This window comes from Pan troglodytes, chromosome 21, assembly GCF_028858775.2.
Source record: "Pan troglodytes isolate AG18354 chromosome 21, NHGRI_mPanTro3-v2.0_pri, whole genome shotgun sequence".
Taxonomy (NCBI): domain Eukaryota; kingdom Metazoa; phylum Chordata; class Mammalia; order Primates; family Hominidae; genus Pan; species Pan troglodytes.
Window position 1 is genome coordinate 49015339 of NC_072419.2, and position 13397 is coordinate 49028735.

General features: G+C 43.4%; 1 protein-coding gene across 13 annotated transcripts in view; it reads right to left on the bottom strand.

Moving 5' to 3' along the window:
* Positions 1-13397, bottom strand: part of PTPRT (protein tyrosine phosphatase receptor type T) — a 1128501-nt gene that overhangs the window by 689561 nt on the left and 425543 nt on the right. For all 13 annotated transcript variants that reach the window (XM_054674440.1, XM_003316939.5, XM_054674441.1 and 10 more), the window contains exon 6: positions 2895-3069. In XM_054674440.1, coding sequence (XP_054530415.1) covers positions 2895-3069 — 175 coding nt within the window. The remainder of the gene's footprint in view (positions 1-2894; positions 3070-13397) is intronic.

Sequence of the window (13397 nt, forward strand, 5' to 3'; positions counted from 1 at the left end):
CACCACCCCACCCTCCCTAAGCTGGAGTGGCAGGGGCTGCAGGTGTGTGGCTTCAGAGCAGTGGTAGCTGCGGAGTCATATTGCCAGGCCTGGCTACTGCACCCGGGCTAGCACCAGCCCCTCCTCTTGACTTGGGCCCAGGATGCACAACCAGCAGAGGACAAATCAGTGTCCCCGTAAACCCTGGCCACCTCTCCAAATAAAGCAAGGATGCTCCACCACATCCTCTGTCCCAGTAGCCTCTTGGTTTCTCTTCCCATAGCTCCCATCCTGCCCCTGAATGGGGGCATATAAGCAAATAATAAACCAAGCGTTTTCTGGTTCCATTTGTCTGCTCATGGGAATTTCAGAGTGCTACACTAACTCCCATAGCCACTGGTCACATTCTTTTGCCACCAACTTTGCCCCATGTACATGCAAGGTGCTAGCAAGACCATGAGGAGCAGGAACGAACACAGCACACCCTCTCCCGGGGCTCTCAATCTGGTGTGGGAGACCAGCCACGGAAGGTATAAGACACATTCCAGCAGGACATCTGAAAATACACATTCACTGAGAACCTGAATGGCCTGCAATAACCCCTGTGTCACGTAATACATATATAATAATAATAAATCTTCCAAAAAAAATTTTTTTTTGAGATGGAGTCTCGCTCAGCCGCCCAGGCTGGATTGCAGTGGCATGATCTCAGCTCAGCACAACCTCCGTCTCCTGGGTTTAAGCGATTCTCCTGCCTCAACCTCCCGAGCAGCTGGGACTAGAGGCGTGAGCCACCACACCCAGCTATTTTTTGTATTTTTAGTAGAGACGGGGTTTCACCATGTTGGCCAGGCTGGTCTCAAACTCCTGGCCTCAGGCGCATGCCACCACACCCAGCTATTTTTTGTATTTTTAGTAGAGACAGGGTTTCACCATGTTGGCCAGGCTGGTCTCGAACTCCTGGCCTCAGGTGATCTGTCTGCTTTGGCCTCCCAAACTGTTGGGATGACAGGCGTGAGCCACCATACCGGGCCACACGAACTAATCTTATGGCATCAACAAAGCAAAGATAGGAGCTTAATGCCATCAAAGTGGTGGCTTCTTTTCTATGTTAATAACATTTAATGTAAACAAATTTAAAGATTTTTAAGGTTTTTTTTCATAACTGCCTAACTTGTTGATCTTTGGCTTAAGTGTTCATGGCATTGTGGTGAGGAAATAATAAACTCCTGCTGAGGCCAATAATTCATTCACTCGTCTATCAGTCCACACATTTTTTCAAGTTGAGCCTTGTGAAATGACTGATTGTGCAAGTCAAAACAGGCGAACACTAACACTTCATATGGTTTAGCAAACTGAGAACCAGTGCCAGGCACTGCGCTGAGTGCAGGGACTTCCAACCCAGCAGACAGCCCTCCTCTCACAGAGCTTAGATCCTAAAAGGGGAGACAAAAAGTCACCAAGTAAACAAATAAAGGCAAACCAGCATTTTAAAGTGTGATAAAAACTATGTAGAAGAGGAGACCAGGTAATGAGAAGGAATTGTGACCACCAGGAAGGGAGGTGTGGGCGGGGGGTCAGGGAAGTTCTCTGGGAGAAGACGACATACTGGCATTTCAGCTGAGACCTGAATGATGGCACATGATCAGCCATGTGAATGTCTGTATGAAGTCAAGACAGCCAGCATAGAGAATCCCAGCCTGCAACCCCCAGTCCAGTTGGCGCAAGGATCCCAGTCACACTGGGTCAGCAAAATGAGGTCAAAGTTCCCACACCCACCCATACTTTGACAAAGGAAACTAACTCAGGAGGCCTCAAAGGCTCGATCAGTGGGGGTTTTTTTTGTTTGCTTTTTGTTTTTTCCCTTCAAACACACCAGGTCTCATTCTACAGCTAGCATAATAAGAAAAGCTTCATTATTTCATTCACTAAATTATGCTATATTAAAATTTTAATCGGCAAACATAACATTGGTAAAACGAGTACATCCATACACTGCTGTTACCAGTGTAAACTGTCAAACCATTTTTTTTTTTTTTTGCAAAAGCAATATTGCAACACAAAGAAAAATCCATAAAGATGCTCATATTCTTGGCCTCCCAACTCTACCCCCAGGGAATTTATCCTAAGGAAATAATCTGGTTCAATAGAATAAAATGTTCTCTCCAGAAGAACTCCATGGAGGTGCTAATTGTTACATACACAAAGGAAAGAAAAAAACAAGACACCTGGAATTATCGAAATGACTGCAAATGGGGGGGTTTAACAAAATAGGATAACTCATTGGATGAGATAGCATACGATCACTAAGCATCATAACAAAGATGACAAAGTTGCAGAAAGAAATGGGATATCTGGCTTTTTGAGAGAAGCAGAAAACAATCTGCATATTTTAATGGAAAGCATGTAAACAGTATCTCAAGGTGAACAAGAACAAGAAAATTGAAAAGAATTGAATCAAGGCCAGTGGGGTGAGGAATTATTCATTTCAAAAGTCCTTCCAAAATATTGTCATTGTATTGAGTTTTCAATTTTTAAAAAAAATCCCTCAGAAACAATAGTACGAGAACACTGCCACAGCATGCCACCCAAATACAAGGACATTTGTTCATTCTAACTTTAAATACAAAATAAAGCCAAATTTGAAGATGTCTTCTGTGTTATATATTCCACAGTCTTTCACGTATGGCTCTTGTATGTGAGACTCAAGTTGGAATAGCAATGCAATGTTGCATGATTTTACCATAGTTTCTCCCGTTTGGGGAGTTTGTGTTGGGGAGGGAGGCCAGAGTGACTAGAAATTAATCTCCTCTTTTACTGAATGTGGGGGAGGATCAGCAGATGAGAAAAGGGGCTTTAAGGCCCATTAATGCCAACCTTCCATGGCAGTAGAGGCGCAGGCTGGAGGCACTCACCTTTCACGATCAGCTCCGCGTAGTTGGACACACCAGACCCACCATCAGAGCGGATCACACAGCGGTACTTGCTGACGCTCCGCTGGGCAGTGTCTGCCACACTGACTGTGGCTGAGAAGCGCCTGTGGTTGACCACACGGGTGACCATCAGGGCCGTGTCCCTGCCATTCCATTGCTGCAGAACAGAGGAAGAGAGGGAGAGGAGGAATCATAGCATCATAGGCTTCTAGGTGACTCCCAACACGGATGTCCACCCATCCTCACACCCCTGGGGCTCAAGACTTTCAACTATAAGAAGGGATTTCCAGCCAGGCACAGTGGCTCATGCCTGTAATCCCAGGGCTTTGCAAGGGCTGAGGCAGGAGGATCATTTGAGGCCAGGAGTTTGAGACCAGCCTAGGTAGCAAGCAAGACCTTGCCTCTACAAGAAATTTTAAAAAATAGCCAGGCATGGTGGCACTCATCTTCAGTCCCAGATACTCTGGAGGGTGAGGAAGGAGGATCGCCTGAGCCCAAAAACCAAGGTTGCAGTGAGCCATGATCAAGCCACTGCACTCTAACCTGGGTGACAGAGGAAGGCCCTGCCTCTTTAGGAAAAAAAAAAAAAAAAAAAAAAAAAAAGGGCAGGAGTTTTCATGGCTGGTTTGTGCTAATGAGCTGATTCAAGAATAAACTTCGCTAGTGAGCTGATTTGAGGACACAGGCCTGGTGGTAAGAAGAGAGGAAAAAGGCTCCTTCTAAACACTTTGGCTCAGCCTGCATTTGGGGCTGGCATGTAGCCCCTTAACTTTCCTCCCTATTTTCCTTTTTCCCTTAAGCAGAACTCATAGCATTCTTTCAGACAAACTTCAGCAGACTTAGTGAAAACCCAGCCCACGGAGAATAAACACAGCCTGGCTCACGGGCCCTGTGGCTAGTGCCCTGCTACCCCACCCCACAGGCTCTGAGCCCCACCTGCCCTAAGCTATCACCACAGGTAGGGAGGGGATGGGAGCCTTCCAACACCTCTCTTCCTTGGCACATGCTCTTTTCTCTGCCTGGAGGGTCTGGTCTCCCTGGGGACACTCCGTCTTCCGTAAAAAGCCACGTTCAGCTCACAGCCATCTCTAGTCAGTTCTCACAACTGTCACACCATCTCTGGAATCTTATCTATGTATGACACAAACTTTCCACACACGTTTGCCCACAAGTGTTGCCCATTTTACACTGAAGGACTTTCCTCTGTTCATCTTTAGAAGCTTGTCTGAAAGCTTCCCAAGTTGGTAGACATTTCTAGAATCAAGGTGAATACACGTGGGCTTTTGTCTTCAGCATCCTGAGTCTCAGGAGGGATATCCTGAGTTTGAACAAACCTCTTTCACAGTTGCAGGTTATGAGAACTGGTAAGGCACATGCATGTTGGTGCAGTTTGAGTGGATGTTTATTAATGTTATTAACTGGATATTTATCTACTATGTGCCAGCCCCTGAGCTGGGTATTTTTGTATAAATCTTCATTGTGTCTTCACAGCCTTGTTTGGGGAGTGTACAACTGCTGCTCTTCTCAGAAGAAAAATCCAAATGTCTAACAGTTTAACTAAATGTGTAGAGTACACAAGCCCCTTATCCAGGTTTTCCAACATCAAGTCAAGCACTGTTTACTAAGACCATATTCTCAGTGCCTGCTTTAATTTGAAAACGTTTTTCCCCAGAAAGTGAAATTGACTCCTTTAATTATCTGGACTTAGGGAAACCTTATGACTTATGATTCTCATGCCCTGAGTCTCCCAGTCCCGCAACACGATCTTCATTGTTTCCTGCACCAAGTAAACAGTTTCCCCATGTGCATAACCTACTTTCATCTATGTCATCTTTCCTCACCCTCTACAGTGACCTGTCAGGAGAGGGGCACAGGTACAGGTAGAGCCACACTGCTCAGCTCTATGGCAGCAAATGAGGGGAGACCAATACCAGGGGAAGGCAGTGATCATGAAGGCCAGAAACCCAGGGTATCCCAGGCCCCCATCAAAGGGCAGCTAAGAGAGACTTGCTCCAGGCTAGACAGGGAGATTGTAGGTAATATTTTGCTGCTGCTTTTTACTTTTTCACATTCTTCAAACTTTCTGTCTCAAACACGTGTTTGCTTTATACTTGAACATAAAAAAAAATGGTATTGTTCAAAAGCCATGGTAGAATGAGAGGCAGCCATAACTCCCTCCCATGCCAGAAACTAACCAACATGTGGAATAGTTAGTACACATCAGAGCAACATGCATGGGGCTGTAAGAGGAGAATCTGAAGCCAAATGCCAGCTCTGCAGCTTCCAAGCTATGCAGACTTGAGCAGGCAATTTCACTTTTCTGAGCTGGAAAGTTTCCATTTGCTTGCCCGAATAAAAACCAGTAACCAGTACAAGGTAATGGAAGGGGAGAAAGGTCACTAGGGCTGAAACTGCCATCCAGCTTCCTCATGCCTTGAGGCATCTTTGCAGGAGATGGCACAACTTGGACCCCACTATGAGAACCTAGGAGACACCACATGCAATGCCCCGGAAATTCCCAAAGTAGTGCAGGGAGGAAGGAGGGAAAATTCCCGGCAAACACCAGGAATGTATCCTGATTTGGAGAAGAGATCACTAAATGAATAGGAGGGCCTTGGAAGCAGGGGGTCATCAAAAGGAGCCCATCTTCCCCACTGCTGAGCAAGGCATTTCAGGGCCACCATGGGGGATAAGAATGAGTGAGTGGTGAGGCTTTGGCTCAATATTTTCTAATATGAGTTATTTATAACATCATAAACACTTTTATTTTTTCTTTATTAAGCTAATAACAGCTAAACACTACTATGTGCTAAATGTTTTATATGCTTTCTCATTTATTCCCCATGAAAAATAAGGTAGGCACACTTCTTATCGCTGTCATATATAAGAGGAAACTGGGCTGGGCGTGGTGGCTCACGCCTGTAATCCCAGCACTTTGGGAGGCCGAGGCGGGCAGATCATGAGGTCAGGAGATTGAGATCATCCTGGCTGATACGGTGAAACCCAGAAATCAGGTAGCATAAAAATGCACAGAGATACAAATGTTAGGATGTCAGGAAGATGGAGCAGGACATTGAAGGAAAGCCCAAAGTCCTGGGAAATGCCACAAAGAAGCATAGCAAGGATGAGTGCACACAGAAGTCCGGGAAAAATTCCATCAGATAAGGCCCTTATCTACCACTTGGCTTCTTGGAAATTTTCTTCTGGTTCCTGCAGTAGTTTTTCAGATTTAAGTATATCCTTCCTCTGAACTTTTAGGGCATGCTTCTTTTCCTTCTGTGGCAAGATTTTCAAGTCAATATGTGTGCTGTTCTAAAGTGAAATCATCGTCTGGCCCTCTGATTCCATGAGTCAACTCAACAAATGTCCCAGTGGGCCCCAACAGGTGGTGTCTCTGGTTGGGCTCACTGGAAGCAGACTTTGACACATGGAGATTTATCAAGTGCTTTCAGGAGAAAGGATGTAAAGGACAGAGTGAGAAAAGGGGCTAAGAAAGGATGAGATCACAACTGGAGTCAAGCTCCAGCCTGGTCCCACAAGGAGTCATGGAGCATGAAGTGTACCCCAGAGTGGATGGTACCTTGTGGTTGAACTACTGTGTCCATCAGTCATTGGTCAGGGCTCACAAGGCAGAGAGAGGAGGAAACTTCTTACTTGACAGAGGGCAGCTCTCTGGGAAAAGGAAGCTGTGAGGCTTTAGCAGCCGACATGCCCAGTGCTCTAGGGTTGAGGGCACTTGCCTGCAAAGGGGATCTGACCAGGACACTAAAAGCATGCATTCCACTTGGCACTTTCCTGTCTCTGCCTTCTCCTACAGTAAATTATACATTGGGTTTCCTGAAATCCAATGAGCTACTGCCTTGAGATTTTCTGGCAGTCTGTTTCTACATCTGCTTTTTTTTTTTTTTTTTTTTTTTTTTTAAACACATGGGGCTGGGAACTGACCTCAGTAGCACACTGGCAATACCAGGTGTGAGCACAGCTGTAATTAAGCACTGCTTCCTATGAAATGTCACTCCATCTCACATAAATAAACCACTCCATAGCTGAGTTTGATAAACATTTTGTTCAACTTAACAAGATTTATCTGAGTGTTTATCAAGTATAAGTCACATTAACTAACAGTTTTGAAGGCTGACTTTGTGCCAGCCACTGTGTTAATGGCTTACATAATAGACTGTTCACTTGATCCTCTTAAAGTCCCTGTCAAAGTTCTTCTCAAAGAGTGGTCCCTGAATCTACAGCATCGGCCTCATCTGGGAACTTGTTAGAAATGTAAATTTGTAAGATAATTCTAGGGCTGATATCCATTTGGAGATGTTGTTTACTGGGGTTGATAGTCTGAGGTTTTTCCCCTTTCTCCATTCTATTATTAATCATGCTGAAAACGTACTCATTATTTTACAAAACAGAAAATGAGAGAGTGTGGAAGGTATAATTTCTGCCTAGAGGAATTTATAGGCTGGATTAAGATTGTAAAAACAGTAGAAAGAGTAAAACATAAACACTAAGTCGAGCATTGAAATAGTATACTTCATGGAGGAAAACAGGTCTGGCATGGAGACAGAAATGCTCTTAGAAAAATCTAGAGCTATGGTTCTCGAACCATGGTCCCCAGACAGGCTGCACTAACATCCCCTGGGAAATTGTTAAAAATGTGAATTCTCAGGCCAGGCACGGTGGTTGACGCCTGCAATCCCAGCACTTTGGGAGGCCGAGGCAGGTGGATCACCTGAGGTAGGGAGTTCAAGACCAGCCTGACCAACATGGAGAAACCCCATCTCTACTAAAAATACAAAATTAGCCGGGCATGGTGGCGCATGCCTGTAATCCCAGCTGCTCGGGAGGCCGAGGCAGGAGAATCGCTTCAACCCGGGAGGCGGAGGTTGCGGTGAGCCAAGATCATGCCACTGCACTCCAGCCTGGGCAATAAGAGAGAAATTCCATCTCAAAAATAAAAATAAAAAAAATAAAAAAGTGAAATATCTAGGCCCATCTAATATATTCCCAGACCTAATGAATCAGGAACTTTGGGAATGGGGCCAGGCCATTTTTGTTTTAACAAACCTTCCTGGGGATTCCGATGTCTGATAAAGTGTGAGATAAGTCCTACTAGTAATTCCTATTTAATGAATAAGGAAACTGAGGCAGGGAGTGGTCAAGCAGTATGGCTTTTAGTAGTACTTCTCAGACTACAGCATACAAACCACCTGGGGATCTTGTTAAAAATGCACATCTTGATTCAGAAGGCCTGTGATGGGGATTGGAATTCTTCAGGATATCAGGAGGAACAAAACCTGATATCACTTTGCTGAGGGGCTGAGTTAGGATTGGACCCAGGTGATCTGATACTAGACACTGAGACATTAATCACATCACCCATCTGCCATCTAGTACTAAACAGTACACAGCTACACTTAGCAACTCTGTGAAAGTAGGGTAGAGAGTGCAGTGTTCCAGAAACTTACTTTGTTTGTTCAAAGAATATCTAATGATAACTTGCAGAAAATGACTGCTTCACAGAAAACGGTTTTGGAAATGCTGTGATAGAAGCCCAGATGCCTAGCTTTCTGGAAATCTTGGAAGACCTTAAGTCAGAAATATATATGTGAGAAGGAACCGAGTATCTTCCTATATTCTTGGCTATCAGATTCTTTTAATGTATTATTAAGTTATGGCATACCTGGTATACTATTAGGTTGGGGTGAGGTTTCCTTATCCCCACTCTTTCAGACTAGAACAGTAGTTCCTAAATTTTAATGTGCATCAGAATCACCTAGAGGGTAATTTAGGAGGTCTGGGGATAATTAGCATTTCTAATTGGTTCCCTGGTGATGCTAATTCTGCTGACTTTACCCTGGGTCTCAAGGACTTAAAAGCTGATGTCCTCTTAAGTCCCTTAATGGAAAGCAAGGGGCCAAATAATACCACAGAACACATGAATGGAAAAATTCCTTTAATCTAAGACCACGTCCTGAGGATGAGCAACTGGTCACTGCACCAACAGTGCCCAGCTAAGAGGCGAGAGTTGTGGCCCCCAAATCCAACCCATACTCTATTGGCAGAGCCAGGAGTTCTGACTACAGCCATGAGTCCTTACTGAGCCCTCTTGGAGGGAGGTCACTTTTGTGCTTTGCCCAAGGGCTCTATCTGCATATCAAGCTACATATCTAAGGAGCTGCATCTGCCCAGAAGGTGAACTCCTTTTTTTCCAATTCATCCATACAGGAGGGATACATGTTCTAAATTGAAGAAAGGCATTTTACAGCCTAATCGGTGGTTCTGCTTAATCCCATTTTATGTTTATGTTTCTCTGATTATGTTGCCTTTGAAATCTCTCTTTTTCTTTCCCCTTTTTCAACTGCTTGCCTTGCTCTTTAAAAACAACTCAAATTCCAACTTCCCTTGGCTTACTTTGTTTTATGTGGATAAGTCGGCTTGGTTTGAGAGCACACACTCCTTGGAAGAACAGGGGCTGTAATAGCTACACTTCAATGTTCTGTCCCCAGCACAAGTGCATCCTTCCACCCCCAGGCAAGACCCCTCTATTTTCAGGAACCACCTAAAGAGGAAGGCAAGAGTTGCACCTGATGCCACAGAGAGTGCTGTTTTCCTACCGTCTGATTATCTATCAAGGTTTCTGTATTGGCCTTGCCATTTTGCAATTCCCCATCCACTCTCCTTTAGTGTCATGACATTATTTCCTTCACAAAGAGGTAAGACAAGACTACAAAAATGGCTGTCATTATTTCAGAAAGAGCAGGAAGCCTTGAAATTGACTTGTAATTGGCAGAAGTGGAAACAGTACTGTCTTTAATAAAAGGAAACCATTTCTGGTTTTGCACAACAGATACTATGACTGGTTTACAGAAGATATTCTAATGCCGGATCCTGGAAGCCTTCAGTGTGTTGGTTTGAACTTCTGGCATCAAAATAATAAAAAAAATAAGATAAAGATAAAAATATAAAAATAAAACAAAATAAAATTAGGCCCAGCATTTCCAGCTGTCATTTGTTCCAATTGCTCCAGGAATTTCCTGGCCAGAAAATATTTAGGTGAAATTCCCACAATTCACTTGTAATGCATATTCTTTTCACTTCTAGTCACCCTGCTGCCACAGCATGACATTTGGAAACTTGCTAAAATCTAGCCCATTGATTCTCTTAAGATCACATTTGTACCTTTTTGGCAGTCTCTAAAGAATAGCTTTTGATTATTCTTTATTAAAAGTCAGAAGAAATAGAAGTAGACATAAATCATTTTTGATTAGCTGTGCTGAAACCCTTCCAAGAGCCCTCTAAGTACGTGGCTGACTGCTCATTTTGGGTTGATTTCTGGGTTTAGAACTCCTGCAAAGAGTCAGGAGGGACCTGGCGTAAGTCCCACAGGGCTTGGTGGGGGACAAAGGAAACTAATGAGAACATGAAACTTAATGCTGCTTGCTGTGTGGTGAATAATAAAGTTCTTTGTCTCTGACCCAGAAGTTTCATGTCTTCTGCCAGCATCTATGAAACTGTGGCAGTCTACCTTGTGAGCCTCCAAATAAGGTAAAATCTTAGGCCTTTCATAGTTATTGATAGACAGTTTCAAGTGGGCAGTAAGATTTTTGTGGAGGGAGCAGTCAGTATCATCAAATCTGAAAAGACAAGTATAAGGCCTGCAATGCACCCTTTGGCTATAGCAACGAGGAAAGCACTGGGGACATTTACAAGGGCCACTCCTTGGAAGAGGTGGCACTGAAGAAAGCCTCATTCCAAGTGTAGACATCACATTTAAAGAATCTGGCTAGGAAGGGGATAAGAGAATTAAGAAGGCAACTAGGGGGTGGGGAGGCAATTCAAAAATAATTCCAAGGGCATTTTATTTCATTGATCTCATGTAGATTTGAGAAATTATACTTAAGTATCTAGTTCAGCGGCCAATAAATTTAGAAGTGTATAAATATATGCTAAATAAATAAATCTGTTTTTAAAAAGAAAGCCTCCTGTATAGAAGGAAAGGCTGGAGTGTAACCCAAGGTGACAGGGCCATGAGGTAGGCATGGAAGAATGAGCCCAGGACTGAGAGAAAGGACCTATGTTTCTTCACACCATGCTTCTGCTGCTCACTGCCGGTGTAATTCCGAGGATGTCATCTACCCATCTAAGGCTCAGTCTCCTCACCTATAAACAGGGCTACAATCACATCTAACTGAAAGACTGGTTATGAGAATTAAATACATCCTATGTGTAAGCACTTAGTAAACATCAGCTGTTATACATAGTATCATTACATTATCATCATTGCTTAGTTGCAGCGTGATCACTAGATTGTCAACAGAAATGCCACACAGAAGGGATGTCTGGTTCAGATGCAGGCAGGTAGGAGGAGGAGCTGGTCCCCAGAACACTCACAGCCTCAGAGGCCAGCAGCAGCCCTGCAGGAGCAAGGAAACAGGTTTACTGGGCGAACCGGCTGCAGTAAAGACTGATGCGCCTCCTCAGCTCATCAACCCTGTTGCAGCTGCTGCAGTGCAGGCAGGAACCTTTTCCTACGAGATTCAGATCTGCTCCCAGTCCAGTGAACGCAATTTGTCTGAAAACATACACTGTCCCTACAGAGATCTGCACAGGGCGTTTGGACACATGGCTTCATTTCTGAGACTCTTCAAATGTTATTTGTCATAAAAACCCCTCGTGGAGTGAATCCTTTGTAGGGAGGCCTGAGAGTCAGCTCCGTGGTGGGGCTGACAGACTCTGCTCTGGAGTCCCTGAGTAATTCAAGGAAAGAGCCCCATCCACCATGCTCCTTGATAAAGACAGGAGGACACACATAAAATATTTCTAAACATGCTTCTGGATGAGTAGTGTCTGATGGTGATGATGGGGGTGTGGGAAAAACCTGTGTCCTCACTGTTGGAATTAGCTATGCCAAACCCAGCAAAGGCTTCTTTGTATACTAGGAGTATTCTGTAACTGGGAAAAAGTGACCGTTTTTCTTTTTTTAATAGCATTTTGCTTATGTTAGTTTCCTGTATTCATCTTAGAATATTTGGATAAAACAGAAAAGAATAGCGATGAAAATAAAAAGCTTCATAATCTATTATTACAATCAAGTGTCTTAATATGTATTTCATGGAGTTATAGGAGTGTCTATGTATATACATATGTATACACAGATTATATATATTTATATATTATGTACATGAGCATGTATATGTGTATATATTTTTTCATAAAGCTTAATATTATATGACTCTATAACTCATCCTTTTCACTTACATGTTATGAAAATGTTAAATATACTTCTAAAATCTGATATTTAATGATACCATTCTCTCATTTACTTAATCAGTCTCTTTTGCTGAAAATTTAGGTTCTTTCCAGCCTTTTGTCCTACTGAACACAATTGCAGATACATTTTTGTCCCCATCTCTAGATATTTCCTTAGGTAAATTTCCATAAGTAAATTTACTCATTGGAAAAATATGCATATTTAAGGCTTTGGATATCAACTGCCTAATTATCTTGCAGAAAAGATGTACACATTTATATTTGCTCTGTGCTACACTTATAATTATGTTGGTATAGCCCCACCTAGTTGTATCCTGAATGTCATTTTTTAAATGGACTCCACAAAACTGTAGACCACTTTGTTTAGTGGCTATTCCCCTTGGCATGCACACCATCTCCTGGCTTGAAAAATTGCTTGCAAAGTTACATGTCTGGATTCCTCAGGCCAATGTATCACATAAGGAATAAGCAAGTTATGACTGAGCCCCTTCCACCACAGACCACGGCATCATACACTTCACCTCAAGGAGAAATGATCCCAGGACAAGAAGAACCTGCTTATAATTTTTTACTAGCCTTCTATCATCCTTTTCCCTGATTCACTACAATTGTTCTAGGCTCATGTGTTTGCATTTCTGCATCGGTCCTGTCCATTGACTCTCATGTAGAACTTGTACTATAATTCCACAAAAGCCAGCACCGGCAGATGGGGTCTTCTTAAGACATATAAAGTTTCCAGAGGGGTGCAAAACAGGGGCATTGGCTGGTCCTCCTTTTAACTTATTAATTTATGATCCAAAACCACTTAAGGAAAAGCAAGCTATAAAGTCCCACTCTATAGCATTCCACCACACAGGCAACAGGGATTTATCTCAAACTACGAATCCACTGGCTCCTTTCTAACCATTGCCAGAAAGAAGGGCCACCGACATACCTGCTATGCTGGAAACGACATCTTTATTTCCCTGAATTACAGCTGGCTGAGATGAAAAGTTACCACTTTCAGTGACTTAGTGAAATTCCTCAGCATATCTCAGAAGCTACAGCAGGAAGTAGCACTGCTACACAGTAGACCTGCTGTAGCTGTCTTATAGAGACTCTTTTGGCCATGATGGGCCTGTTTCATTTGCTTTGGAAATTCTCAGGCTAAGTCACCCCAACCTTATTATATGAGGCAGAACAACAGCGAGAGTGCCAGCCACTCCTCTAGTG